Source organism: Perognathus longimembris, chromosome 17 (genome assembly GCF_023159225.1).
Source record: "Perognathus longimembris pacificus isolate PPM17 chromosome 17, ASM2315922v1, whole genome shotgun sequence".
NCBI classification, from domain to species: domain Eukaryota; kingdom Metazoa; phylum Chordata; class Mammalia; order Rodentia; family Heteromyidae; genus Perognathus; species Perognathus longimembris.
The window spans coordinates 36,050,426-36,068,765 of NC_063177.1; the positions used below are offsets into that span (position 1 = coordinate 36,050,426).

Consider the following 18,340-nt stretch of genomic DNA (forward strand, 5'->3'; position numbering starts at 1 on the left):
TCTTGCTTTGTCAGGCATGCTCAAGGACCACGCTCAGCTTACCTGTGTGCTAGCCCACCTCCAACTCTTCCTGCACCCTTTTTCTCAAGGAATAGGGGTATAGGGCTTTGCTTTGCCTTGCGTGGCCCTAAACCACCCCTTAGTTATTCAGGCCGCCCTAGCAAGTGCTTCTGGAGGTCCAGAAGGACCTGGTTCTAGAGACATGAGTCCTCCTCCTCCATGAGAACTGAGAATGGGGAGCCACTGGGGGCACTAAGCCATGCATCAGAGGCCTAGAACCTTCTTTTCCCCAAGGTTATAAGCCATGCCCCACACAGGCTACCTCTCCATGTCACCTGCCTTTGGTGGCACTCAGACAGGTCTTGGCTACAGACAGTAGCTGTTTAATGCAAGAGGAGCTGACAGTGGACCTTGGCACAGAACGGGGAGGGGCATTTGCCCTGGGTCTACCTCAAGCCACCAGTAAGTGATTGAGTCTCACAGACTGTCCTGCTCTGGCTGGCTTTGGACCTGGATCCTCAGATCTCAGCCTCCTGAGAAGCTAGAATTACAGGCCTGAGCTACTACTGGTACCCGGCTCCTTTGAAAGCAAGTGACCACCTGGTCTAAGAGGGGCACAAGAGAATGGAAGGCACATGAGTCAATGAATTAAGTAGCTCAGACTCTTGTCAACAGAGGGCACAGCCCCAGCTGGGGCAAAAGTCACGAGTTCATGACCTAGCTCTGACCTCCCAGAAGTGGGATGTTTGAGGTAGCAGCTCAGCTTGCCGATGGCTCAGATAGGAGGACCCGGGGTGTTCTTCCCCCGAAGCCCCAGCCTGGTTCCCAGCATGTAAGAGTTGTCTGATGAAGGGCTGGGATGTAGCTCAGTGGCAAAGCGCTTGCCTAGCAAGTGCAACGTCCTGGGTTCAATCCCCAGTACCAAAAAAGAAAAAAAAGTTGTCTGATGAAAAGATGGGGCTGCTGATAAACAAGCCCTCCACAGACTCCCTTTAGAACATGGACTAGGCACACCTGGTGGGAGGGACAATGCAAAGGCCCCTGTACCTACTTGGGGATGAGTGGCTGCTTGACCCCTCTTCTAAGTCAACTCTTGTCACAAGTGGACCCGTGACCGCCAGCGTATCTGAATCCACAGAACCGGCGGGCGTCCCGTCCATCCCCTGCTTGCTAGTGCCTGCCCTCTCTTGGTTCCCTGAGACAGTCTCCAAGACCTCCTCACCCCAGACAAAGAGGCCCAGGCCAAGTGCAGATGGAACAGGTAAGTTTTTATTTGGACTTTCAACTGTCAGAGAGCGTAGGGTCCCCTCTCCCCTCTCCAGGCTCCCCTTCCCCATGTCCCCTCTCTGGGGAACACTCAGGGTACAATGACATGTGTCTCTGGAGTCCTTGGTCCCTTCCCTGCCCAACTCACCCCTTTATACACACGCCCCTGCCCTGAGGGTGAGAGGGGCACGGGGAAGGGGCCTGGAAGATTTGGATCAGAACGGCACATGCGCGCTGGCAGCAGTGTCTACTGCCGCCGGCCTGGGGCCCGAGGCCTGGAGGAGGCTTGTAGTGGAGGGTGGATTCATTGTGGGCAGCGGGCTCCTGTACTGGAGGCTCCCCACCTCAGCCTGGGGCCCCCACGGCCTCTGCTCGCCTGTCCTTCTGAGGGGACGACTCTGAGGTAGATTTCACAGGGAGAATGTGGGGATGAGGAAAAGGGGTTAGCTCTTTTGAAGTTGATCTCCACAGCACCCTGGGCCCATTTCTCAAGTTCTGGCCTAGGAGGCAGGGGCTGGTGACACCCACCCGGAAATTGAGAGGCTGAGTCATACAGGGGCTCTAGTGTGTGTGTGTGTGTGTGTGTGTGTGTGTGTGTGGAGGGCATCTGCTTGATGATCTGTGCCTCAGTGCCAGGGGTGCCAGGAGGGGGGCCTGGGAGGCTGGCAGACAGCCCTGCAGTCTGAGGGCAAAGGTACAGGACCTCAAGCCCCAGGACAGCCTCTTTGGGATGGTCCTCCCTCTCCTCTTCCTCTCTCCCTGTTCCTCAGGGGCGGGGGCAGAGGGGAAGAACAGGGCTGGCCTCCAGGGACTGGCAAGAACTAGAATGCCTCCTTCCTCCAAGGCCAGCCACGGGCGGGATGGAGGATCTGCATCTCTGTGCAGGGCAGGCTGTGGAACCCCCCCTGGGAGGTGCTCCCTGGAAGAGCGCTGGCTGCCTAGGTTAGATGGGCCTCTGGGGGAGGGGCTCAGGTGCTCCAGGAGTCATCTGAAACCTTCCCCTCCCCCCAGGCCCAAGCAGGAGATACCTCCCAGGATCTGATCTTGTTGAAGGACAGAGGGAGAGGCCTGGGGCTCTGCCCCTCCCCATCCCAGCACTGTTCCCCATCACTCCAGGGGAAACTGGGAGGATGGGGGTGTGGGGGGGGTGTCTTGTCGGACCTCCTGGGAAGAGCCAGAGCTGAGTGGTGCCTAGACCAGGGAAGATGGCACTCACATTAGACTCAGTAGCTAGTGGAGGTATCTGGGGACCGCAAGGGGCAGGGGCCCCCCACGAGATTCATGCAGCATTCAGTGAGTTTTGGGGGTGATGAGAGGGGACGGACGGAGAAACAGCCAGATAGGGGGAGGTGCCCTAGATCTTGCTGTTCTCCAGGTGGGAGTCAATGTGTTTGATGAGGGCATCGTCTGGGTACCCGACAGGGAAACCCAGCTGGCAGAGGGGGCAACTTCGGATGTCGGAGCCCACGGTCTCCATCAGCAGCTGTGGGGAGAGGAGAAGTCACTTGCGGTTCTCACATCCCACTTTCCCATTCCCAGGACCCAAGGCAGGGAGAGCTACAGCATGCAGACGGGGGTCTAGGAACCCTTTCTCTGGCACCATCCTCCAGCCACCAGCTTAGCCCTTCGGCTGCCCAGGGCACAGGTCCCCAGGAAATGTGTGAGAGGCACGGCTCAGCTGCCCCAGGCACCTCCAGTAATGAGAGGAGCCAAAGCCCAGACGCCTCCCCGAGTGACTAAGACCTCACTCTCGGAGAACTCAAAGCACTGAACAACCCCAAACTACGTTCAGCCCCAAAATAATTTTGTCTGGCTGTAGAATATATTTTGGTCCTTTCAGATGACAAGGGCTAGCCAGTCATGACATCCAGGAAACTCATTATTTCAGTGCAGTGATGGAACCCTGAGATCGGATGTCTTCCAGCACAGACAGAAAACAGGGGCTGGCTGGTGCCTTGTGGGCCCATGCGCCCCATGGCCTTGAGCATGTCTACCCCACTAAAGACCCTGCAGACTGCTTTAGGCCCAGCGTCTCTTCCTAATCAAGACCCCCTCCCTGGATATTCACTTGTTAACAGGTCTTTGCCCCCCATTTCACCCGTGGGACGTTGAGGATCGGAAAGTGTAACTTGTACAGGGGTGGGAATCAGAATCCCGGCTGAGGACCACACTTTTTTAGTTCCTTTTGCTCAAGGCTAATGCGCTGCCACTTTGAGCCACACATAGCTCCACTTCCGGTTTACTGGTGGTTAGTTAACTGGAGATGAGTCTCACAGACTTTTTTTTTTTTTTTTTTTGGCCAGTCCTGGGGCTTGGACTCAGGGCCTGAGCACTGTCCCTGGCTTCCTTTTGCTCAAGGCTAGCCCTCTGCCACTTAAGCCACAGTGCCACTTCTGGCCATTTTCTATATATGTGGTGCTGGGGAATTGAACCCAGGGCCTCACGTATATGAGACAAGCACTCTTGCCACTAGGCCATATCCCCAGCCCTCACAGACGTTTCTTGCCCGGGCTGGCTTTGAACAGTGATCATCAGATCTCAGCCCCCTTAGCCACACAGCCTTAGACAGAAGACCCCCAACTCCCAACCAACCAGAAACACCCACACAGGGAGGCGACCTGTACACCGAGGCTGGGGGTCCCAGGAACCCCCCCCCCACCTCCCTGTCTGCAGGGTGTGAAGGGCTGGCTGGGGCACCCTGCAGGGGCGAGGTCCCCCAGGCCCGGGGTGGAGCTCCACCGGCCCGGGGCGCCCACTCACGTTGATGGACGGCCAGGACTGCGCGTGCTCGGCGTGGGCATAGGCGGTGGCTGCCGGCGACTCGGGGATGGGGAAGCCGGCGCAGAAGGAGGCGCAGCGGATGGTGCCCGCCTCGGGGCTGGGCGGGCTGGCGGGCACGGCCCACTCCTCCTCCTCCGACGGCTGCTTCTCGAAGCGCAGCCGGATGCCCTCGAAGGCGCGCCGCGGGCTGAGCGGCCGGCCGGGCCCGTAGAGCTCGCCGTAGGCGCGGGGCTTGGGGAGCGTGGCCGCCTCGGCCTGCAGCCAGGCCGGGGAGGCGCCCGCGTAGGCCGCGCCCTCCGCCAGCTCCGAGTAGCTGCGGCGGCCCTGGAAGCCGGCCTTCACGTGGTGGCTGGGCGGCTTGGCGTAGGCGCGCTCGGCCAGCGGCCTCTCCCCCGGCGGCGGCGGGGGGCGGCGGCGGCCGGGGCTGCGGGGCCGGGCAGCTGGGGGGCACCGGCGAGCGGCGCTGCGGGCTGGGGGACTGGCAGGGCGGCGGCACCGGCGAGCGGCGCTGCGGGACGGGCGAGGGGCAGGAGGGCGAGGCCGGCGAGCGGCGCTGCTGGGGCGAGGGGCACGGGGGCACCGGGGAGCGGCGCTGCGGGGCGGGCGACTGGCACGGGGCGCACGGGGGTGCCCCTCGGGAGGGCGGCGAGGGCGAGGGGCACTGGGGGGACGGGGAGTGGCGCTGCGACAGCGGCGAGTGCCTCTGACCTGCGGGAGAAAGTGGGCGGGGAGGGGGCACAAGGGGCTGCTGAGGCTTGGGCCCGTGCCCACCTGCTCTCCTCCACGCGGGCAGGTGGCACCCGGGACAAAGGAACGGTTGCCATGGCCACCTTCCTCCCTCCTCAGCCCGCTGCGCGCCATCCGGCGGTCCTCTGGTTCTCACCTCCGCTCCGGGCCTGCTCCTGCAACAAGGTCCTCAAGATCCTCCCTTGCAGGGAGCTCAACTCCCTGAGCCGGCCCAGCTCCTCCGTCAGCTCGGTGTAGGCCAGGGCCAAATTCACCCTGAGGGCAGAGGGCAAGGAGTGATGGGCTCCAAGTCTCCGCTGCCAGAAAGAGCCAGCTCTGCCCTGCAGCTGTACCTGGTCCAACTCCTCCAGGGTCCTCCCACCCCTGAACTGCAGGAAATCTTCTGCCCCTAGGGCCCACCTCAAGGGCCACCTCCTTCAGGGGGCCTCCCTCTGCTTCCAGAAAACATTTCTGGGGCAGGGGCAGAGGCTTCTGTCCCAGGAGTAAGGATGGCATGGTGCCAGAGAGATTCCAAGGGACCCCCTCATGCCCATCTGTGGCCTGAACACAGCTCATAAAGGTGGTGAGAATGTTTTCCAAATCTGTGCTAGAGCCAGGCGCTGGTGGCTCACACCGGTAATCCTAGCTACTCAGGAGGCTGAGATCTGAGGGTCACGAGTCCATGAGACTCTCATCTCCAATAAACCACTCCAATAAAAGCTGAAGTGGCGCTGTGGCTCAAGTGGCTGAGCACTAGTCTTGAACAGAAGAAGCTCAGGGACAGCACTCAGGCCCTGAGTTTGAGCCCCCAGACCAGAAAACAAAAAAACAAAAAAAACCTGCTGACTTTATAGTAGTTTTTGTCACTGCATTTTCTCAGAGCACAAAAACATCCTCCTCTTTGAAAAGGGCTAGGCTGAGGGATAAGGGGAGAAACAGTCCATCCCATAACCAGACAACTCTTAACCCAACTGGACCAAAGTATACTTGAGCGGGGAGTCTGGGGGACAAACCCTTCTGGGGAAAGGCACACTTCTTCAGAGGGAACAGTCTTAGGAGCCCTCACCCAGGTCATGCAGCACTGATACCACTACATTTCAGTTCCCTCATTTGCTAATGTGTCCTGGGCTACATCACCCTCATCTCCTGGGCCCATGGAAGAAATGGCATCTTCCTATCAGACTGGGAGCTCTAGGTGTACCCTACATCAAACTGAAAACTCCAAAGCCAGTGGCTTAGCCATACAATCATAGCTACTTGGAATGTTGACAACAGAAGGATCTTGGTTCAAAGCCAGCCCAGGCTGGGCCGTGGGTGGTTCACGCCTGTAATTCTGGCTACTCAGCAGACTGAGATCTGAGGATTGCAATTAGAAGCCAGCCCGGGCAGGAAAGCCCACGAGACTCTTATCTCCAATTAACTCCAATTAAAAAAGCCAGAAGTGGAGCTGTGGCACAAGTGGTAGAGCACCAGCCTTGAGCTAAAAAGCGTTGGGACAGTGCCCAGGATCTGAATTCAAAACCTAGGGCTAACATACACACGGATAGTCATGTGCGTGTGCAAACACACACACACACACACACGGCCAGCTTGAGGCACAACCTTCACAACCTCTAACTGGATATGATGGTAGGTATTTGTCATCCTAAACTATATGAGAGCCTGAGATTGGGAGGACCATGGTTCCAGGCCAGTAAGAACAGAAAAGTCCACAAATCTAACGAGATGGAGAGAAGCTGGGTGTGGGGTTGCCTACCTGACATCCCAGCTACAATGGATAACCTAATAGGCAGATCTCCATCCAGACATTACTAGTGGAAAAAGAAAAAAGATGGAGGAGGCTCAACATGAGAGCTCCTGCCTAGCAAGCACTTAGGGCTCTGAGTCCAAAGCCCCAGTATCACTAGCTAGCTGAATGAATGAATGAATGAGTGGAAGGAAGGAAGGAAGGAAGGAAAGATTTCACCCCTCTTTAGACCAAGGGCACTGTGAAGAGTAGGGCTGTGCTATCCACTCAGCATGGGGGGTCACTGGGGTGTTTGGGGCAGGACACTGATGAAGTGTCACCCTCCATCCACTCAGTCATAGTTGCTTTTCCCATCCACCTTCCCTGCTGCATCTCAGGTGACAGATACAGGTCGTCGCTTTCACACTCTGCCTGGGAGATCTCACCTGCCACACTCAGTTCCAGGCCTCTCTCTCTCTCCCCTGCTTCTTTTCCTCCCTTGTCAGGAGCCACCCTAGTTTCCACAGCCTGGATCCTGAGTCTCTCCTCACAGAACACACACGCACGCACGCACGCACACACGCACGCACGCACGCACGCACGGACCACAGAAAATGGAAGGAGGAAGCCCCTAGCCCCAAATGCTCAGGCTCTATCCCAGCTAACACCAAGTGTTTGGGCCAATCAGATACTGCCCTCCAAAGGCCCCGGGGCCATCCTCACCAAGAACCTTGGCAAGTGAAGATCTGACCTCCAGATGTCCCCCAGCCCCACGGGACCTGTCCTTTCAGTAGGCATTTCTTCCTTCCTGAAGATGCATAGACCTAGCTTGGGAGTGTGTTAACCATCTGAATGACTCACTGAAAACACTGCCAATTCAGTGGAAAAAAAAAAATCTCAACTTCATAACACAACCAAGAACCACACACGTGCACTGAAATACACCATTTGCGAGCTTCCTGACCACACCTGAGTGCTTTTTCCACCATCATGACTCTGAGAAGGATGGTTCAGGTGAAGGGCAGCAGATGGTTACACCAGGGTGCTCCTCGATTGCTTAGACTACAGGAAAAAGACCGAGCCCACCATCACCTGGGTGTCTAAGCCTAAGAGGGACCCAGAAAAGAACCATGGGGAACTGGGAATATGGCCTAGTGGTAAAGTGCTCACCTCGTATACATGAAGCCCTGGGTTCAATTCCCCAGCACCACATGTATAGAAAAAAGGCCAGAAGTGGTGCTGTGGCTCAAGTGGTAGGGTGCTAGCCTCGAGCAAAAAGAAGCCAGGGACAGTACTGAGGTCCTGATTTCAAGCCCCAGGACTGGCCAAAAAACAAAACAAAGAAAAGAACTATGGATCTTTTGAATGAATGCTGATCCCAGACGACAAACGGTGTGCCAAGCTGCACTGTCTTCCTAACCCTTTACAGCAGTGCCACTGTCAGTGCCTCTGTTTTACAGAGTAGAAACTTTGAGGTGCACAGAGATTAAACCACTTGACCCAAGTCCTAAGCCCAGAAGTAGTTGAGCTACTGGAATAAGGACTCCAAAGTCTATGCTGCTGACCACGGTGTGTACACCACTCACACAATGGGGAAAGGCAGGAAAGTAGGAGCAGTGATGATAGGAGAGAAGCACAAGGAGGCAGGAGACTTTGCAAATAGCCTGGGGGGCAATGAGAACTTCCACCCTTGCCAGGGAGGGAAGACGGTTCTGGATACACATGGACACGGAAGATGGATTAGGAGCTGGCTTAAGGTCACAGAGCAGTGACTACACAAAACAGGGATTCAAACACTTGCTCTTGGCACCTCAGCCTGCTAGGCTGGCACAAGCAGAGGAGCCAGAGTGCAAAAGGCAGAGTTGGCAGGAAGAAGGGCACTCTCAGATGTAAGTCATTCCCCTCCGTCACAGATTTGTCTTTCATTCATTCTTTTCATGAATAATCCAGGGACTTCAAAAACTTGTCTGGAAGCTATCATCTTTGCTATCACTGGTCAAGCAACTACAGCAAGGGTTAAAGACCTGAACATCCTTCCCCAGGCTTCTTGGTGCCTCAAACCTGCCCCTTAGCACCACAGGATGCCATATGCTCTGTACTGCAGAGTGCAAAGAATGCGGCAGAACCAGAATTCACGCTAGTTTCCGATGACAGGCTTAGACCAGGACAGTGGCTTAAGTCTGGATGAAAGGAGGGGTCCGAGTCAGAGGAAGCTTGAGGTTGGAAGTTCTTGTGGACAGAGGTGGAATCAGAATTAGGGATAAGATTAGAGTCAGAGATGAAATTAGGGTCGAAACGAGGGTGAAGACTATAGCTGTCCTGTGAGCAGAACTGATGGAGAATTGGGAGGGAAACACAAATCCAGGATTCCCAACCTTTCCATCCTCATCCGGAGTTAGGCCCCTGCTTCCCCGGATATCTCATCCTGTGGGGGAATTTAGGGGCTAAACTTTCCACCACCCACAGGCACACCCAGCACCAATCTTCCCGCCTGCCCGACCCTCAGGGAGGGGACCTCAGGCACCAGGCCGTGGAGCGGACTTGAGGTTGTGGGCTGGGGGAGGAGGAAGTCGCTTTGCAGCCAGCCAGTGCTCCACCACTTCCTTTCCAGTGCCGTGAGCCCTTCACTCTCCTCCACCAACCAGCTGTAACGTGCGGTGCGGTCCCCAGAGCCTAGCTCTTCATGGCAGCTCTGGCCAGGCTTCCAGTAGCTGTCCACTGTGACTACTAACAGTGGCAGATACAGAAGAGAATCAAGCAGCTCATGGAGGTGGGGGTGGGGGTTAGAAACAGGGTCCCAATTTGCCCAAAACCATCCTGATTCGCACAAGGCTTATTATACTTATTAATGGTGCCCCTTTCACTTTCAAAAGGCACCCCGATTTGGTCAACATATCGTGCCGTCGCCCCTCTCCTGAGAGCCCCCTACCTATAGAAGAACCTGAGCAGGAAGACACACACCTTTACTGGGCTTCTCAGCACCACATGTTAGAAGGAAAACCGACCTTGTAGGTATCTCACCTCGCCTAGCGTGCAGCACAGATAAAGAAGCCAGGAGTGCCTGGGAAACTTGTAGCTCATTTTGAGCCTTTTTTTTTGAGACACCAGTTTAAGCCCCTGGGTTTATCAAGGAGGAAAGGATGATGAGCTTCCCATCAGGGAAGCAGCAAGCCAGAGCTGCTGCAGGTCCTGCTGGCAGGAGCAGGGGGTGTCCACGGGCTCAGAGCCCACTGGTGCCCACCCCAGCTGGAGTGTCTCTCCCAGCCTGGGGTTGCCCGGAGGCTGAGTGCTCAGGGGCCGACTCTGCAAGCACTGGGTGCCCAGGCTGAGGGAGACTTGAAAGAAAGGAAGTAGGGAGGGTGAGAAGCGTGAAGGGGGAGGCCCGGAGCCTGCTGGTTTGGGGGCATGAGGCTAAGCTCAGGGTACATGGGGGTCTCCGACTTCCGTCCCGACCCACCCCACACTGCCCTTGACCTCCGTGCAGAGTTTCCATCCTCTCTCTCTGAGTTCACACTTCCCCACCACTAACCACAGCCCACGCAGAGGCTTGTGGGCGGAGAGAGGGGTGGGAGGGGTGGGCGGAAAAGGGCCCAGGCTGCAACACCGAGCCCCCCACAGGTTGGGAAGAAAAGACAGGCCTATAGTTGATGGTTTTCCCCTCCTCAACCATACTGAGCCCCTTTTCCTTACTGGGCTCCCTCATTAAGAAGCCCCCTCCCTCCCTGGACCCTTATCTCCCCCCTTGGTGCCTGCTTGGAATCCATACTACCCTGGAGCAGTGTCCCTCAGCCCCCCCCCCCCCCCAGCACTGGCTGCAATCTCCAAAACTCCCACTCAGGAACCTATAAGCCCTGCGGGGAGAGGCTCGTGGGTCCTGCACCTCCTCCTTTGACACTGCCTATGCCAGTGACCTCAGAGGCACTCCCTCTGGGGTAATCTTTCTCCCTGGGTTCTGGCCACCCAGGACTTAGTGGTAAAGGGAACTCTTGCCTCGGGGTTAGACCTGGATGGTGACAGCCTGGTCTGGTCAGGGGGCTGGGAAGCCATGGAGTAGGAAACCTGGGGTTGGGGCGGCTTCCAGGCCTGCTCGGCTCCTTGGTGTGGCCAGGACCAGGAAGGGGGGTTGGAGAGACAGAACACATTTAATGGAGGTGTTTTAATGGTGAGGATTCTTGCACGCAACCTGGCTGCCCCAAGGGTCCAAGCTGAGACATGAGACAACTTTTCAGGATACAACAGAACTGGGTCCTTTCATCGCCCCCTTCCCCCTAAACCCAGCCCCAGCTTTCCACACCTGGAAAAATGCTTATGTAAAATTCCCACTAGCCGATGAGGTCAGCAGACACAGCAGGAGAAAGACGCCTGGCTTCCTCATGGGGGAGGGAGCCCTTGGGAAGCGCCTCTTGCCTAAAGGGGCTGAGTCTTCTTTTTCTTTTGCTGGTCCTGGGGCTTGAACTCAGGGCCTGAGCACTGTCCCTGAGCTCCTTTTGCCTAAGGCTCGCACTCTACCACTTGAGCCATAGCGTTACTTCCGGCTTTTTCTGAGTCTTATGGAGTTTCCTGCCTGGGCTGGCTTCAAACCACCCAGCTCAGATCTCAGCCTCCTAAGTAGCTAGGATTACAGGCGCGAGCCACCAGTAGCCAGTAGAAGCTGAGTTTTCTAAGAAAAGAAAACTACCAGAGGAGTGAAAACTTCCTCTGTCACAAACTCCTACCAAGCTGAGGCTGTATGGAGCCCATGGAGTGAAAGGAGCATGTGGCAGGCAGGCAGGGCCTAACCCACTGTGGACCCAGGGGAGAGCAAGAGCTGGAAGTGCGGCTGGGAGGATTGGGCAGGGCCCTCCTCAGGTAGGGGGCTCCCTCTGGCCAAAGGGCTTATGGGGCAGGTGCCTTGGGGATGGGAGAAGAGGTGGTTTTTATTTTTTTCTGGCCAGAATGAGCAATGCAGATGACACAGGACCTCCAGGGGGGCACTCACGGGGCAGGCTTGTTCTCAGCACATGAAGCCCTGGCCTCTAGGGGTCTACCACCCCTTTCTGCTCCTTCGATCATCTACCTCACCTTCCTCTCACATCTCTCAGCAAGGACTGTGGTTAGCACCCCATTGGAGCCCAGGAGGACTCTCAAGGTTACACTCCAGCACTGCTAAAAAGTCTTCCCTTGGCGTTGAGCCGATTAGGGGGACCTTCAGGGCCCTCTTCTGATAGGAGGGGACTGGACTAGCTGATCCACAGGAGGCCTGTGGTATGATTTCCGGTGCAAGCTACACTTCTAGAATATGAGTATGTGTGTGTTCTGAGTCTGAACACATGGGCTAAGATGGGCCCAAAGCCCTAGCGGCAAGCTAGGCTGGAACTTCTCCGCAAGGTCTCACCCCCCCCACCCCCTCCAGCGGAGCTGAGGGGGTCCCGCCCCATAGTCTCTTAAACTGGGTTCTCACCTCCTTGCTATCACAGCTCCACCCAGGCCTTCACCCCAGGGTGTGGAGGGAAGATGGCCAAAAGCTGGGAGGAAGAAGAGGAGGAAGTCTTTTGGGAGGGAGGATTGGTTCTTGTCCCCCTCTGGGCCTCAGGCTTCGCTCTCTCCAGTGAACATGGGGAGTCTGTGCCACATGTCCCATGGCGGCCGGGCGGGGAGTCGGGGGAGGACATAGGTCAGAACAACGTTTGAGCTCTATTTCTCAGAAAGCAGGAGATGAATCTGGGTGTCGTTGTGAAAGGTAACACAGGCTGCCCAATCCCTGCGCTGCCTGGCACTCCCCCAGAGGCTCCACTGTCCGGCTTCCCACCAACATACTCTCTTCCTACATCCCGAGCCCCACGTCCGTCCCCCATAAGACTCCACGGTGGTGGCTTCTATACCACCTTGAAACCTCTCTAAGCCTCAGGTGCCTCCCTTCTTCTTCTTTTTTGCCAGTCCTGGGGCTTGGCCTCAAGCCTGAGCACTGTCCCTGGCTTTTTTTTTTTTTTTTTTTTTTTTGCTGAAGGCTAGCACTCTACCTCTTGAGCCACTTCCAGCTTTTTCTGTTTAGGTGATGCTGAGGAATCGAACCCAGGGCTTCGTGCATGCTAGGCAAGCACTCTACCACTAAGCCACATTCCCAGGCCCAGATGCCTCCCTTCTGAGGCAAGCAGAAAACACAAGGCTCATCCTGCTTAGGACCAGCTCCCTCTTCCTCACTAGGGAGGAAGGGTAAACCTAACCTACCAAGTATGGAAAAGGGGGCCCCAGAGCGGCCCCAAAACTACCAGAGAACAATGACATAGCAATAAAGCCAATGAGTACATCTCTCCCAGCTCGAACTTCAAGAAAAAACAGGTTTCACCCCCTCCTTGTAATGGAGGCAGAGCAACAAGCACCCCCAGATACCACAGAGGGATGGAAAAGCAAACTCATGGGGACCTGGGACACCGAGATGTGACTTACTGGTCATCCCCCACTCTCTTCACCCACGCCATGTCTCTTTCCGATTGATTGGAGGCCAGGTCCTAAGAAGGAAGATGAACAGATCAGAACCCACCCTTGTTCTTGCCTGAACCCCAGCCCTGCCATTCCATCCGTCCCGGGACCTCTCAGGGTTGTTCTCCATCTTTACCTGGGCCCGAGTCTCCTGCAGCTGTTTCAGCTCCCCCTGGAGCCGCTCACATTCGGCTTGGAGCTGCTCTTCCCGAAGCTGGGCCCCCCGGGCCTCCCCCTGTGCCGCCTCCAGGGCCTCTTCCAGCCGCCTCCTCTCCAGCTCGCTCACACTTGGTGTGGGGCCAGGCCAGCCTGCTGTCAGGAGACAGGACCATGTCAGGCTGAGTCCAACCACCTCCATCAACTCCCAGATCCACACAAAATGAAACAGGTGGGAAACAGAGCACGAGGGAGCAAGAGAAGCCAGAAACAGACACAGAGGATGAGCTGGCTGCTGTTGATAACCTTTCTGGAGGCCAGGGGAAAATAAGAAGGCCTTGAGAGGCTATCCCATGTCAGACTCAGAAGTCTAGAGCATCCTCACTGGCCAGTCCTAATCACCACGAAGACAGGCAGGGACCCTGGGTGGGGGCACCCTCTGCTGGCACACCCACAAACTGCACTGGGGCAAGCGGACCCTGATGAGAAAGGCTGCGTGGCTGCGTTCAAAGGGGATGGCAGCGGGAGAAACTGGGGAGTGGACAGCAGTAGTGCACACTTGGAAAAGGCAAGATGGAGTGGTTATTGGGTAGACTGAAGATATGGGGATGGGATTTTAGGTAAGCCAGAAGAGTGCAACGGTGCTGGGTGAGTCGAGGAGAGGTGGAGGGAGGTGGAGGGAGGAGGGTCACTGAAATCTTACCATGACTCAAGGCAGGGCCTCCTCTCAACGCCAGGTAGTGCAGGTCCAGGTCAGCACAGGGTGGGGCGGGGGCGGGTGGGGGGCTCAGGCTGGAAAACGATGCGTCCTGCAGGCCTTGCTGCTGCCGCAACTGTTGCTCCAAACCACAGATCTGCCGCAGGTGGGTTTCTACTAGGGCCCGCTGCAGGCGGAGACAGAGGGCCGGAGGTCTATGCAGGGCCAAGGAGCTCTGTGGGCTTCCCACACCCAGGACTCCCCCACTGTGAACGCCACTCCCTGAAGGAGAGCCCAGCAGAGCATCCCACGCTCACGTGCCCAGGGGTGTGAGGCCTCCTTGCTCCGCACCTGCAAGGCAGGTCAGATCAAACATCTCTTTTCTGCCCTTAACACACAAAGCCATTCATAAGAACCCTCAGAGCTAGGCTCTGGTGGCTCACGCCTATAATCCTAGCTACTTAGGAGGCTAAGATGTGAGGATCGGGGTTCAAGGCCAGCCCAGGCAGGAACATCCAGGAGAGTCTTATCTTTAATTAACCACCAAAAAGCCAGAAGTGGAGGTGTGGCTCACCAGCCTTGAGCAAAAAAAGCCAAGCAATAGCATAAGGCCCTGGGTTTAAGCCATAGTACCAGCATGCACACATACACACACACACACAAACACACACAGTGTTCCGAGTCCAGACACTGCCACCCTCTCAGGAGCATGTAACTTCCACCTGCATATGTAACTTAAATCACTTATGGGCTCCATCTACCTCTGTGTAAAACGGGGATTGCAGTCCATGCAGTCTTCTAATATGAAGGGTACAATGAGTAAGTATATTAAAGGCGTAAGAACAACGCCTGGCACACTCTAAGTGCCATATAAGCATTTGTGTATTGAAACAAAGCATCTCCACACCAATGCCCTACTATCCCCATCACAGCTCAGTGACGTTGTTATTACTGCCCCATTTTTCAATGAAGGGATGGAGACTGATTTGACCAAGGTCACAGCTGGGAACCGGCGGCGGAGACTATATACTCTGGGTCTGACACTTGCCACCCACCTGCTCACACAAGGCAGGCTGCATCCTGACAGATCATACACATACGGAATCTCATCCCCTACAGCCATTCCCGGTAGCCTCTGACCACACCATACCTGCCTTCCAGACCCAGCACTACAGGCACAGGGGTGATCCACGGGGTCCCTGCATGATCACACCGTCTCACTCAAAAGACTGAGTGGTCATTCACAGACACACAGGAACACAAGCAGGGTGCACATCACAAGCAGGGATGTGACAAAGTTAGAAGGCTCACACATGGGTTACAGAGTACCAGGAACACACTTGAGCACCCCCTACTCTCTCTGGGCCTCACCATCTCCCCAAGCTCCGTCTCTAAGTCGCTCTTCTCCACACACAGTTTCTCGTATGCCTGGATCATCTCCCCAAGCTGTTCTTCCTGCTCCTTATTCTTCTGCAACTGGATGGGCCCAGAGGGGAGAGCCAGAGTCAGGTGAGTCCTTGAGTAGGGGCAGAAGGGTGCCACCCTCCCTAACCCCACTCTCAGCACCACACAGAGGGGCAGGAAAAGCTGTAACTGGTTTAGGGAAGACCGTGGTCATTTTTGATCTAAAGACCTATAAGGCCAGAGGCTGGGGTGGAGGCAGGAGAGAGGTGAGGTGGGTATCAGAAGCAGATGAGGGCAAGAAGCTCAGGGAGCTGGGCTGTGTGAAAGGCCAAGATCAAGCACTCACCTCATGTTGGAACTGGTTGAGCCGCTGCTGCAGACTAACCTTCTCCACTTCCAGCAAGGAGCCATCCTTTATTTCATACAGAGAGAAGCCGTGCTCTTCTCCAAAGTCACTGATCAACGGGTACTGTGGGAGGGCAATCTTCAAGAGGTCTGGCGCCCACCATGCCCGAACCCCACAACCTGCCTCACAATCCCCCTCTCTCCCCTTTCCAGTGGGATCTGGGGACCCAGAGCTCAAATCTAGAGACATCACATCACTCAGGGGAGACTCACCAGTTCCCCAAAGTGAACCCTGACCCCCCCTCTTCTGGGCCCCTAGTTCCTGCTACCTAGTCTCTCATCTCCAGCTTCTGACCTTGATCTCATAGACTTTGAGGCGGCGGCGGAGTGTGGCGTTCTCCCTCTCCAGGCCTCCTAGCCGTTCCTTGATGTCTCCATAGGCGGTGATGAGGGCAAAGTGGGAGGCAGAGCACATGTCACCTCCCAGTGAGGGGTCTCCAGGACCATCGAGCCACACCTCGCTGGGCCCTAGGGCCTCCTGCGTCAGGATGCTGATGTCGTCTTCAAACATGGACTCCATGCTAAGTGCTGTGGCCCCCACTGGGCCTCCTGGAAGAGCAAGAACATGGAAAGGGCCAGTTGGCACTTGTCCCCAGAGCCCTCATTCAGGCCTGAACGCCCTAAGCCAACTGAAAAGCTTGGTGTGGGGAGCTATCAAGGGTTTCCACCACAGCCCCTTCCCAGAAGACTATGCACCATCCTCCTGCCGCTGCCCCCCTGTGGGGAATAAAACCAGAACCAGGTGAAGGCTGGATGGGGGACCAGCAGGGCAAGAGCTCCCTCCAGAGCCCAGAGAGACCTGTGGATGGGAGGGCTTCCTTCAGAGCCAGGGCACAGCCCCATCCACCCACTTCCCTTCTCCAAGTACCTGGACAGTCGCTGAGGTCCTCATCCCGGGGGGGGCCCCCGGGGCACCACCCTAAGGAAAGCCAGTGCTTCCCATCGGCCAGCCCCAACAAGTCAGCCAGGCCTCACCGGGCCCCCGCCCAACTTCCCCATTTCCTCCTGCAGGATCCCAGAGTTCAGGAAAAGGAAGTGCCTCCCCCACTGCGCCGGGGCAGTGGCAGCCGTCCAGGCGCTCCCAGCCCCTGACCCGGGACCTGCAGGAAGCCCTTGGCTGAGGGCCAGAGGGAGCCAACTGGGTGAGGGCCTGGTTCAGTGGAAGAGGCTGGCCCAGCACGACCCCAGTCTGTCCCAGTGTGCCCGCATGGAGGGAAATGGGGAGCCCTGGGAGGGGGGCAGGAATGACTCAGGGCTCCCGAAAGAAAGAGTAGGCAGCGAGGGGGTGCGTGTGTACTTCTCAGGGCCCTGTTTATGAATGTGTCTGTGGCTGGCATGTGGGGGGGAGTGTGTCTGTGAATGAGTGTAGGTGTGTCACCATCAATGAGCGCGCCTTCGCCTTTGCCGGGCGGGGGCTGGGGGTCGGCCGGAGTGTGTGTGGTGTTGTGTGTGTGTGTGTGTGTGTGTGTGTACGCGAGCGCGCGCGTGAGCACGCGAGCGTGAGCGTGGGGAAGGTGCGCACGTTCGGGCCGTGTCACGTGAGGCACTATGGGAATGTCCGAGGTGTGTGCGCGCGCTGGAGCGTGTGTGCGCTCAGGGCGCGGGGGTTCGGCGCCCGTTCCAAGGTGTGGGGGTCCCCGACCTCGCCGAAGCTGCGCTCCAGGAGCTTGGGGGGTGCACAGGACTCGCGCTCCGGGCCCCCTCACGTTCCCCCCCCCCCACATCACCCCACTCCAGCCTCCTCTAAGTGCCAAGGAAGCGCGTGTGACTGGGTCTGAGTAAGGAGTGTGTGTGCCCGTTTGTAGAACGGGCCCCACCTTTAACCCCCTCCTGCCCACGCCCGCCCCTCCCCCTGCTCCTCCCGCCCGCGCTCACCACACCCCCCCCCCCCCGGCCCCTGTCCGCCTCCCGGGCCCACCCCGACTGGAGGGCTCGGCGCCCCGGGCCGCCCGACCCAGGCCACCTTCCCGGGCTTTCGGCCCCGGGCCCGGCGTCCCCGCGGGGCGCCAAGGGAAGGTGGCTGGGGAGGGGGTACCTCCGGCGGCCCCTTTAAGAGCCGCCCTTTAAACCCCTTCAGCTTGGCCGACAGAAATCGTCGCCCCTCCCCTCTGTGGGACTGAAGCCACGCAGCCCCCACCCCCACGGCCGGCCGAGCCCGGAGCCCTGGGCCCCGGGCTGCCTGCCTGCCCTGCCGGGGCCGAGCGAGGGGCTCCGGAGGCGACGCGGCCTGGAGAGAGCGGCGGCGGACTGGGCCCGGAGGGGGGGGGGAGAGGGGAGAGAGGCGTGGGGGGGGGGGCCGCCACGGGACCCTGCTCCTCCCCGTCACCCGGTGCCCACGGCCCGCCAGCCCCGCGCCCCCTCCCCCGGCGCGGCCCGCGCCCCCCGGGGCCCCGCGCGGGGCGCCGCTCCCCTCCCCCGCCCTCGCCCCGGCCGGGGACTCACGGCTGCCGCCGGTTCCTGCTCGCGATCGCAGCTTACCCCCTCCGCCGGCTCCCTCCCCAGACGGGCACCGGGGCCCCCACCCCCCCTGGCACCGCGCTCCGCTCCGCGCCCTGTCGCCGCCGCCGGGTCTCTCCCCACCCCCCACCCCTCCCCCCAACCCCCTCCCGCCCTCCCGCCCGCCCCGCTCCTCCTCCGCCGCCGCCGCCGCCGTCTCCTCCGCCTCCTCCTCCTCCCCGGCTGCTCCCGGTTTCTCCAGCTGGGAAAGGCGTCCGGGACCT

The 18,340-nt window shown here is 58.0% G+C and overlaps 1 protein-coding gene across 1 annotated transcript; it reads right to left on the bottom strand.

Annotated features, from left to right (window-relative positions):
- Positions 1–1,257: 1,257 nt before the first annotated feature.
- Positions 1,258–18,133, bottom strand: Tbkbp1 (TBK1 binding protein 1). Its single transcript, XM_048367243.1, is given in 11 exon segments — positions 1,258–2,749; positions 4,027–4,458; positions 4,460–4,755; positions 4,931–5,049; positions 12,926–12,987; positions 13,095–13,270; positions 13,818–13,998; positions 15,183–15,287; positions 15,562–15,684; positions 15,916–16,169; positions 18,063–18,133. Coding segments are annotated over 10 exon segments (1,848 nt in total). The 5' UTR covers positions 16,141–16,169; positions 18,063–18,133; the 3' UTR covers positions 1,258–2,620.
- Positions 18,134–18,340: the final 207 nt, after the last annotated feature.